The 11,305-nt window shown below is 46.1% G+C and overlaps 1 protein-coding gene across 1 annotated transcript; it reads left to right on the top strand.

Moving 5' to 3' along the window:
• Positions 1-5,617: 5,617 nt before the first annotated feature.
• On the top strand, positions 5,618-7,413 carry LOC138631706 (insulin-like growth factor-binding protein 1). The gene is made up of 4 exons (XM_069716839.1): positions 5,618-6,283; positions 6,446-6,615; positions 6,940-7,068; positions 7,245-7,413. Exons 1-4 carry the CDS (start codon positions 5,896-5,898, stop codon positions 7,353-7,355), a joined length of 798 nt encoding a protein of 265 aa, XP_069572940.1. The 5' UTR covers positions 5,618-5,895; the 3' UTR covers positions 7,356-7,413.
• Positions 7,414-11,305: the final 3,892 nt, after the last annotated feature.

Raw genomic sequence — 11,305 nt, 5'->3', positions numbered from 1 at the left:
GGTGGGGGCAAGTCTAAAGTAGCAGAAACTCCCATTTGGTTGCATGGTGGACATAATAACAGCTAATCCTACCAACACAGATCTCCTGACCCATTCATGAGACTGTTTCCAGTTCACTTTGCCAAGTGCAATCCTCTGGCTCGGACTTCCTCCTCCTTCTCATTAGAGCCGCGGCGAGAGAGGGAAGCACTGCAGCTAAAAACACACACACACACACACACACACACACACACACACACACACACACACACACACACACACACACACACACACACACACACACACACACACACACACACACACACACACTCTCACTCGCTCAGAACCAGAGAGAGAGAGGAGGAAACTAAACACAATGGATGCTGGCGCATGGGAGACTGGATTTCCTGGGTTTCCCACACACGAGCGTACAATCACAAGCTCGCAAACATCGACGCTGGTTCGGTAAAAACACGCCGTCCAACACGCACGTGAAGCCGCCGCGCCGCACGCCAAGACGCGCCGGGTTTTTCTAACCGACAGACGCCATTCACGGACCTTAAAGCGAGGCGAGAGCGGCCCGGGACGCCTTCGCCACCGATGTTTTGTTTTTTTTCCTTTCCAGAGCTCAAAATCTACGATCTGCGCTGCCCGTTTGATAAGACACGAATTATCCGATTAAGGAAATCTTGTGACAAGGAGGAGGAGAAGAAAAAGAACAACTTTGCCGGGGATTAGTGTCATTGTGCCGACTCGCATCACATTCCTGGCGGCTGATTCTCAGCCCCTGGGAGAGGATGCACCGGTGAACCGGACCACGCCTCCCAAAAATAAAAACAAAAGAAAATCGGAATCGACGCGTTCCTCATCCTTCACGGCTCAACGCGGACCAATTAAATACGTTACGAGCTCTCGCGTCGCCGATCGATTACTTTGCGACGCAAACAGGATGTTTGCGATGTTTACCAAACAACACGTCATCGTACCGAAACAACTGAGCGGGTCGTTCGCCCAAAAACTAGCGTTTGACTGTCGCGTTCGAAACCTTCGTCGTCATGGGCGACGATAATAAACACGCGGTTAATGTCGTGATGGTTTAAAAAGTGTACGTTATTTACGCAAATTAGTTCACGTACGTTAACTTAAATGAAGCCAAACGCTCAACGACACGGGACTCGAACGCTGGTCTCGTCGGGGAAAGTCCTGTTTCCTCCTCACACAGACTTTGTCACTCTTTATATTGCGTCGCCTGACTTCGTCCTTAATCCCCGCAATACTGAATAAGACCACCAGAGGGCATAAACGCATAATGAATGATGTTGTGAACTCGTATTCAGACTTTATGACTTCTTTTTGAGTTTCTACGAACTTTTATAACTCACAGAAAAGTTTTAGTTTTTTGTTGAGATCAGGACTCCTGCGGCGGTCCGAACCAATCGGCTGCTTGGGATCATCGGACGCCTTCGCCGACGTTGTCACGGAGATCTAAACAGCTTAAAGTGGCTGAAAACAAAAGGAAAAACATTTGCGTCACGGTCGGAGAAACCTCGTGTAGTATTCACGCAGGTGTGCATTCTTTACGCGGGTGTGAGTCCAAACAACCCTGTTTTTCTGAGCTAATCCGTCATGGATTCCCCCCCCCCACCCCACCCCCCCCCCACGCACACACACACCTTCTTCTGACGCACCCTCAAAAAGGGCAAGGTTTAAATCACCATACATGGATCCCGGAGGCTTGTGTGTATATTTGTGTGTGCGTGTGCGTGTGCGTGAGCGTGTGCGTGTGCGTGTGCGTGAGCGTGTGCGTGTGCGTGTGCGTGTGCGTGTGCGCGTGTGCGTGTGCGTGTGCGTGTGTGCGTGTGCGTGTGCGTGTGCGTGTGCGTGTGCGTGAGCGGCCGCTGAGACAACAAGACTGTTTTCCCCGCTGCTCTTGTCGAAGGTAAACATTCCAGCGTTGGGACGTTCAATGCCAAGCGCCGTTTCATCTCCTCATCATGTGACACCTGAAAGAGATGGAAGACCCTTCTCGGTTCTGCGGTCCAGATGGGGGGCAGGGCGGCGGGGGGGGGGGGGGGGTCTCGAGGTCACGACGGGGGTTCCCCGTTCTGTACTTTTGTTGTTGTTGTTTTTTGTTTATTGTATTGCGATAACGGCACTTTTGTTTGAGCGCTCTGTGATCTGACAGCGGGAGGAAAAACAGAAAAACACCCTCTCACACATGCGGTTGCTTCCATGAGACGACTTCACATGTTTTCTAAGCCCGCGTGTCTCAGCCTCTTTATATCAACCTGCTGATTACAAAGAGGGGTCCCATGCTGTGCTGCTTTTAGGGCCATGTGAGGCCAAGGCACACATTATCACAGGGATTGTTTTTTACACTGCCGGCCTCAAGAAAAAAAGACTTTTAGGGTCAAGTAAAAAAAAAAAAAAAAAAAAAAAGAACAGTTGGGTCAGATGAGAAAAAAATAAAAATAAAACGTCCGCCAGCTCCCAGCGGCCCCCGGAGGCTACGTTCCCTCGCAGGCTGCAAACGTCATCCTCGAATTACAGTTCAGCCGAGGACAGACATAAACATCAGGCAACACGTGACCCGGCTCGTAAAATTAAAACTTTTTCTCACTTGAAAAACTTAAAACAATGTAAAAAAAATAAATATTATTCTCCAGCACAAATTCACGTCCCTTAATATCCTTTTTTAACATGAGTAAAAAGATATATTATAAGTATTGACAGCAACATGCACTTAAGCATTGAAAGTGGAACTGCAGATTTCAGTGGTTCAAAGTACACTGAAAAATAATATAGTTTCCATAAAGATTAGACTGCTATATGCATTATTAGTAATAATCCAGTAATATTAAAAATACTTAGTGCTATTCTGCTGCATCTGGTGTACTTTTATTTTGAAATCTTTGCTGATCATCTTAGTTTTTTGCAAAGACAGGGAGGGGTAAAATACAATCAGTTTCATCATTAGGCCACAATGAGACCTTTAAAACTTCAGCAAAATATTTTACATTTTTACTTTGGCCTGATCAAGTCTGTAAATTGAAGAGTAAAGAACCTTAAGTACCTTAAACCTTTAAGTACCTGAAACTGCAATACCGCCGAGTGCCACCAGAGGTCGGCTCCAAAAAGCCTCTGGCTCCATAGACTCCCATTCAACTTCTCTCATCAAATCCAAAGTGAATAAAATGTGTCCATCAGTTATCTCGGTGTTGTTAGCTAAAGTCACTCCTTCTTATTAGTTTTCTGGAGGTCCATCTGAAAATAATCCCTCATTCATTAGAAAAGAAGATTCAAGAAGACCTGTTTTTGGGGGCGTGTCTGTTTGATTGACAGGCCTGTGGTGCAGTCAGATGTAAAATCAAACCTGCACTTGTATTTGATTGCGACTATAAAGTGAACACAGTGGAGAGAAAGTTGGAATATTTCCATCCTTTTTTTAGATTTAACAGAGTTGGAACTGAAGTTTTGAGTATTTAAATAAAAGTCGGTCGTCTCCGTATGACGAGCAGGAGAAGTGCTATTTTGGTTGTTGTGCGCTGAAGGACTTCCTGTTCAGGGAGAGAAAACAAATAGCATTTAAACATCCCGCGAGGACACGCTGTACACGTCCCGTTTTATTGGAGGACGGATCGAACGCTGCGTTTTTTTTCTTTTAACCCCTCGAAACTCACCGAACAATCGACGATCAAACTCAGAGGAACTTCTTTTTTAAATTCTGGACATTTCTTAATATGACAGACTGAACTTTAAAGAGAGGAAAGAGTTGTTGATGTGCAAAGAAAGGTGCATCGTTGGTCAATTAAGAACAAGTGTGGAGCCTCAAGAAGCTGAATTTATCCAAAGATCTGCTTTACCATTATCAGGATGTTTTATTTATTATGAAATAAATGACCCCGTTCAGGATAAAGCTGGTGTAGATGATGGATGGATGGATGGAATATTAGAACTGAAGTGACTGACGGCTCTTTAAAAACACAAAAAAAATGATCTCTTAAAAGTGTTTTTTACTGTTTTAACTTTATTTATGATCATGAACAGGCTTTTATTTTTTGATTATAAAATGTCAGAAAGTAGTTTTATATGGCCTGCAAAATGTCCCCTGGTTTATGCAGCAGAGGTCGAAAGACTTTTTGAATAATAATAATAATAATAAAGATAATGCGACATAATTGGATGTAACATAATCAATGATGTAGCTGGTTGAATTGGGAGCTAATGACACATATTTTAAAGTAGTTTAATCTTAAATATATAAAGCAAACGCAAAATAAATGTGATAAAAGTGCAAAATGCTCCTCTAAAGTCCAGTAAAACGGAAGTTTAAAGCACTTTAATTGTACTTTTCCACCACTGTTCCAACCACCTGCCCGACAGGTGTGTGACGGAATCCACCTGAACGCACGTGCAGGTGTGACGATGCCAGAGGGCTCTCTTGACTCTTCAGATTCAAAACTAAAAGCTTAGAGAGAAAAAGAAAAGAAAAGAAATCTGGGCGTCAGTGTGAGCGACATGTTCGCACCAGCTGACAGATGATGCAATCCAGTAGCGCAGTTGCGTGGAGACGTGACAGCGAGCAGCCCGTTGCACCAGAACATCAATCAGACCTGAGGAGGTCCACTCATTCAAATGTGGAAACAGACCCGGAGGTGGGTTGTGAAATGAAACAGGGGAGCACGTACTGAGATCGGAAAGAGGGGTTGTTGTTTTTTTTTACAGATGGATGCAGTGACAGGACGTCAGATTTCCTCGTGAAAAAAAAAACGTGCGGGTTGTCTTCCACCGTGGGATCACCAAAGCCCCCCCCCCCCCCCCCCCCCAGAGAGTAGCGAGGCGAGGACGTGTCCGTGATCATGTCAGGCAGCCCCGTTTCAATGCATTAGTCATTTATTATCGTAGGAAAAACGGGGTAATTACAACGGGACCATCTCCTGGACGGTGGCCCTAAAAAAAAAAAAGCCGGCTTCAAGTGCGCGCGCGATGGCACACAGACAGGGCTCGCATACCACAGAGTCGCGAGCGCAAAACGGCAGGCCCTCGCCATTTCCCGAAACTTGCCCTTTTCTTTTTATGATCCCTCTGCGATTCTCGTGTCAAATTAGAGCCGGTGGGTTGGATCTCAGCGGGCCCACGCTCTCCGCGCGCATCGTGGGCGTGCGTAATGTGCGCTCATTATTAGGGTTTTTTTTGTGGGGGTTTTTTTCCCACCACCCAAAGTTGTGTAAGATGTTTGGGAAGTACAGTTAATGGGAACCCCATCATGAATGGACGACGTTGTTCCCAAACAAGAGGGAGCTCATTTGTGGCCGAGCAGAAAAAAAAAGAAAACAAGGAGCCGCTTCACTCCTGAGAAAAAAAAAAAAAAAAAAAAAAAACTCAACCAGAATCAGTTCCCGCGTGACGCTGCGTGAACTTATTCTCATTTCAACTTATGAAAACAAAATGAAAGAATATCTCCCTCTGTCTGTCCGTGTTGTTACTGTAATGTGGCAGTTTGGGGCTAAAGTAGTTTAGTTTCGCACGCGGGTGAGAAAAGGGGAGGAGGTTGGGGGAGAAGGGGGTCCTTGATTGCAACATCAAACACTGGCGTCGTCACTCGTCATACGTGCAAAAACACTGCCTGTTCCAAAATAAATATTGACGTGATCGTTGTATTCAAATGAGCTGGCTGACCGGACATGGATGGGCCAATCAGAGCCCATCGTATCATTACACCTTCTTTTCAGAAATCATTCATAACGCCGATGCGTCAAACACTCACAGAGGACCCGGCTATAAATACGGCTGCGCGCAACGCACAGTTAGACATTTTCCCCAAATCAAAACGAAAGACACAACTGAGCAAGAAGCGTGGGAATCCGGCTTTTTAAACCTTCTCTCGACCTTACGCGTTCTATATTTAGTGTCCAGATGACAATGTTGGCCGCGGCTGGATTATATCTGAAGCGCGTCGTGCTGGCAGCGCTGTGCTCCGCGCTGCTCACGGGGACGCTGGGGTCCCCGGTGGTGGGGCCAGAGCCGATCCGCTGCGCCCCGTGCACTCCGGAGCGGCTGAGCCAGTGTCCAGCGGTGGCGCCCGGATGCGCCGAGGTGCTGCGGGAGCCCGGCTGTGGATGCTGCCTCGCCTGCGCCCTCAAGGCAGGGGAGCTGTGCGGGATCTACACGGCGCCGTGCGGCTCCGGACTGAGGTGCACCCCGAGACCCGGCGACCCGCGGCCGCTGCACTCCCTCACCCGCGGACAAGCCGTGTGCACGGAGAGCACTGCGCCGGAGCCCACCCCGGAGCCCCAGACACAAGGTAGGCCCGTCACCTCCACGTTATTCTACATCTGTGTCTCACCACATCCTGCAAATCCTCATGAAATATTGATCACACTAAACAGTTGAGTTGAGTCCGATGTGAAGCCTTTTTTTTTGTTGCAGCCACTCTCATTCATTCATCTTCCCTTTATCCTTCCAGATCAGGGAGAGCCAGAAGCGGAGATGGAGAACGCAGCCATCATCTCGGACCCCGGCTCCAGCTACTACCTCCCCGGTCAAAGTAAGCCCTTCGACCCGCAGGCTGCTGCGGACGCTCAGGAGAGCATGAAAGCCAAACTCATCGCCATCCGCAAGAAGCTGGTGGAGCAGGTACGACGCAGCAGACACAACGATCTGCTTACATGTTGTTGTTTTAAAAAAAAGAAAAAAGAAGGAAATCCTCAGTGCAATAAAAGTTTTTTGGGGGTGGGGAGAAGGTTTTTGGGGAAGAGGCCTAGTGCGCCACAAGGGGGAGCTCGTGTGCTGTTTTGAGATGAGGAGGAGGAAAGCGATTGAGAGGGGTGATGCTTGTTATTACAAGTTTTATATGCAGTTTGATGTCAGCCCACGTGCTTCCCTGATAATTAAACAGTGCTGATTGCATATATTTTTTTCTGCGTGTTAACCCCTTTGCGTGTCCTTGTGTGTGTGCAGGGGCCCTGTCACCTGGAGCTGCAGAGAGCCCTGGACAAGATCGCCAAATCCCAGCAGAAACTCGGAGACAAGCTGACCAGATTCTACCTCCCCAACTGTGACAAACACGGCCTTTACAAACCCAAACAGGTGGGCGCACCTTTTCGGAAGGAAAAAAAAAAAAATTGCTGAGTGTGCAGGAAATGTCCCCGAGTTGTGTGTGGAGAGCGAGAGATTACGTCTGGATTTGTCCAGCGGTGATGTCACCCATCATCGTACACAAAGTGTGCATGAAAAATGATGTGCGTTTTTTCCTCCCCTCGCAGTGCGAGTCCTCTCTGGACGGACAGAGGGGTCGATGCTGGTGCGTCAACTCCTGGAACGGAAAGAAGATTTTAGGTTCGACCGACCTGCCTGCAGACGCCGAGTGCCCTTAAAAACAAGAGATCAACCACTGGAGCAGATCGCACCAGGAGAAAAAAAAAAAAAGAAGCAAGCCACTGATAGTTTTTTTTTTCATTTCATTTCATTTTTTTTTTTTTAAATAGCTGTTCTATTTATTGATCCTTTCGTCCAATGGTGGTGTTTTAATTCAGGTACACTGTCACTGTCCCTCCTCCTCAAACACCCGTCCCAAAGAGAAAAAAAAAATCTATTTTTGTTTTTCTGAAAAGGAGATTTTTAATATTGATGCATTTTACTTCTACTCTTCCGCCTTATTTATTTCAATTGTATTTGCTTTTTATTTGTTATTTGTAATTATTTCATGAGTATTTATATCTTTTTTTTTGCCTTATTGTTATTATTATTATTATTATTATTATTATTATTTTTATTTGTGTATAAAGTGTATATATGTATCTTGGCCCTGAGGAACTCCACTGCTGAGTTGAGCTCGCTCTAACCCTTAAAGGAGTCGTCTGGAGGTTTGGTTTGTGACAAAAACCAAGCAAGAACAAAAAAGCACTGAGTGACCAAATGTCATTTAGAAGAATTTCTAAATGTTGTTTTTATGATTTATTTTTGTTGCCATGTCTTCTTTTTTTTTTATTTTTCATTTCCTGATGTGTGACACATCAGCGCTTGTCAAAGTGAATGCAAAACTCTCAGTTGGGAATCCTCAAATCCTCAAAACAAGTCTCAGAAAACATTTCCCATGGTTCCATGGGGCTGCAGTTTAGCATGACGGGCAGCGCCTCCCTTGGCGCCGCCTCTCAGACGGGTATTTCTACATTTACCTACCTCCGATATTTTACGCGACTGCTGTCCGTTGTGTCGATGTATCTGTCCTGAAAAAAAGAAAACTTTTACTTTTTAAGTTGCTGTTTCTCTTTGAACCAAGAACACATGACCACAAAAGAGCGAAAGTCCCGCCGCCAAAAACAAAACAAAACAAAAACGTGACGAGCGGCGGCGGCGGCGGCTCAGCTCCGCCCACATGCTGCTGTTGGAGAGAGAATTACTGTCTGATTGTGTGAGTCTATTCCAAAGTGATTAACCGCTCACTCGTGTGTATGTACACTTTTTGTAACGGAGATGTAATGTAAGAAAAAAAAAAGGTGATATATTTAATAAAAACATTAACCTCAGCTGTGCGCCTGCCCGGCTTCTCTTTCACCTCAGGTGGCGAAAACAAACGCGCCTCATCGGGGGGACGTGATTGTGAAAGCCTCGTGTGTCGATGCACCGCATTTTTCTATATTCGGTGTGTTTGTGAGCCGTGTTATCGCAGGGATCTAAAGTGGAGGTCCTGCTCTAACTTTAGCCGGATCGCCGGGACACGCAGCAGCTCCGCGCTGCCTTTTGACCCGCTCTCTGTTTGCCTTGGTCGGGCGCAGGAATTTCGCCTCAACCTCTCGTGCCCGCTGCCAGCCTGCCTGGCACCACCAGATTTATTTTTATTCTTTACAAATTGAACCTTCACTTTATCCTTATTGACACATTCCAAGACTGAGGGGAGCCTGATTGCGTTCAAGGACTTCAAACCGGGGAGCCGATCCGCGTCCCGATTGGAGAGTTTTGAGACCAGACGATCGGCGAACACAGAAAAAAAGGAAAACATCCAGAGGCGGCTTCTTTAAAATGTGTTCACTTTTTTTTTATTTTAAAAAAAGACATTAAATATTCAAATTATACTTTGAATCAAAATCATTTAGTTTCTCAGAGAAAATAATAGTTGTGTGATTTCTAGTTAAGTATCATGAAACAAAACAAAAACAAAAAAAACTAAATCTTTGAAGGATAAAGTTGAAATGAAAAACATAATAATACATTTACCCGTGAACAGAGAGAGCGTGAACCAGCAAAGTGACGTGAACAGGAGCGTGAGCGTGCTCTGCACTGACAGACCGAGGCGGGATGGCTGGGTGTGCCCGGAGAGAAGCGACGTTACCGACAGGCGAGAGGTTCACTGGGCTTCAACGGGCCGTGAACTGTAAGCTGACCGGAGACCTGAGTGCCTGACTGACACAGATTTGGCGCCCCGAGGCTGAAACCTACGGAGCCCCGGAGCGGCGATAGGACAGAACAAAAAATGTAAATGGTGTGCAGGAATTATTACTTGGAGGCCACGAGATAGCATTTCGTGGATTATATCGTTGGGAATATGTTAACTTTGAGGATGTTATCGACTTTATAGTTGGTCAACAGACAGTTGATGCAGGTGCGGTGCAGAAAGCCTGTTGTGCTGTCTCTCGATATATAAACTTATCCCGTGCGCACAAATTAATTAAAACGTGAGAACGAAATGCTATTGCGCGCGCACAATTTATATGGCCTCGATTTTGTATCTCGTGGCCTCCATTTAGTAATTCGTAGGGACGATTTAGTATCTCGTGGCCTTGATTTACATGTTTTTTCTCTCTATGACTACTCCGGAGCGCCGTAGAAACCCGCCTGCTGGGCGCGGAGCTCACCGACGACACTGCTGAGCAACAGAAGGAAACAGTTCATCCAAAACAAAAACCAAAACAAAAAAACATTCATTAGTGATTATATTCCCCAAAGTACACTGAATCATAAAGACTTTGCTGTGCAATCGGTGAGTCACTGAATTGTTCATAAGAAAACCTAGTTTGGATCAGCTTATAGTTCTTTTTTAGATAAATAATTTTTTATTTTTAAGTACTGTACATGATGTCTAGTCAGACACATAGCTGGCCAGGAAATAATATAATAATAATAATAATAATAATAATATATAAAAAGACACACTTACAAATATTAGGGAGGGAATAGCTTAAACATATTTGTGTGTATGTTCCTCCCCTTACATCAAGTCTTTGAACAGATGGGATGAAGCACCAACGGGCTGGTTGGAAGTTGCTGCTGTCTGTCAGAGGAAGTGTACGGCCGATTCTTTTCATGCTACCGAGCTACTGGGCGAGCATTCTTCGTCGGCGCTCTCTCTCCACTTTTCAAGTCTTTACACAGGATGCGGGAGAGCATCGGGCAGGAAGCTCCTCGAGGAGGACCCCGCCTCCTCCCTCAGACCCCCTACCACTCATGTGAATGCGTATTTGGTGCTGTGTCCACCCTCGTGGAGATTTGTTGGCATTCGATCATACGAAACAATTTTTTTTTTTCAAAGAAACAAAAACAACAACGACAAAGAAAAAAAAAAAAGTTGCATTGAATGGAAACATTTTCTGATGGGTGTTCGCTAAGTTTGCTGTCAGAAGTCCAGGTGTAGCTTCGTGTTTTTTTTTTCCACTCTAGGTTATTATTGTTTTCTTCCAATATCGCGCTATGTCATCTGACATTACCTCCGAGGAAAAGCATGCAGATGCAGATAGGTCCAATTGTCTTTAACTGCATGCATTGACGAGGAGCGGCGCAGCTAAAGTGCTTTAAGTGCTTGTGCTTGAAGCATCGGGGCAGCTGGCACCTGCGGCAGGAGGGGTGGGGGAGGGGAGGGAAAGGGAGGGGGGGTCTCACTGGGCCCGTCCACCTTTCAAACAAGCCTACACCAGGTCGCACCGCTGACAAGAAGACGACCGGAGAGGCTCGGAGGGGTTGGAGACGGGGGGATGGGACAACTTTTAGACCAGAGAGGGGCGGTGAAGACACGAAGGACTGGAGGACCTCAGCACCAGACGAAGGACGAAGGCAACAATCAGACAGAGCGAAAGGGACGGGGGGACGGGGGAGGGGGGGGAGACCGAAGACAGACTGATCCAACTGGACTGAACCCGAGGACTGCTGCAAATTAAAAGGAATACTCCACTGAAAATCTGTTTTTATCAGACATAAAAACCTGAAGGCGTGAAAGGAAACTTGGCACAGGGAAGGTCAGCTGTCGTTTAAAATGGTGATTCGAGAAGAGTCCGTACGAACGGCGCCCTCTTGTGGTAGTCACGATGTCAGAATTCGAAATTTTCTACAAGCC

This window comes from Brachyistius frenatus, unplaced genomic scaffold (assembly GCF_029030835.1).
Source record: "Brachyistius frenatus isolate BFR_SWC_R1_liver_20210118 unplaced genomic scaffold, ASM2903083v1 Contig_163, whole genome shotgun sequence".
NCBI lineage: Eukaryota > Metazoa > Chordata > Actinopteri > Embiotocidae > Brachyistius > Brachyistius frenatus.
Note: the sequence above shows the minus strand (reverse complement) of the source record. Positions and strands in the feature narration are given on the sequence as shown.

Excerpts from the sequence above, each read along its gene's own strand:
- LOC138631706 (XM_069716839.1), top strand. The coding sequence starts at position 5,896 with ATGACAATGTTGGCCGCGGCTGGATTATATCTGAAGCGCGTCGTGCTG. Across the intron at positions 6,616-6,939 it reads GCAAGAAGCTGGTGGAGCAG|GGGCCCTGTCACCTGGAGCT; the intron begins GTACGACGCAGC and ends GTGTGTGTGCAG. Across the intron at positions 7,069-7,244 it reads GCCTTTACAAACCCAAACAG|TGCGAGTCCTCTCTGGACGG; the intron begins GTGGGCGCACCT and ends CTCCCCTCGCAG.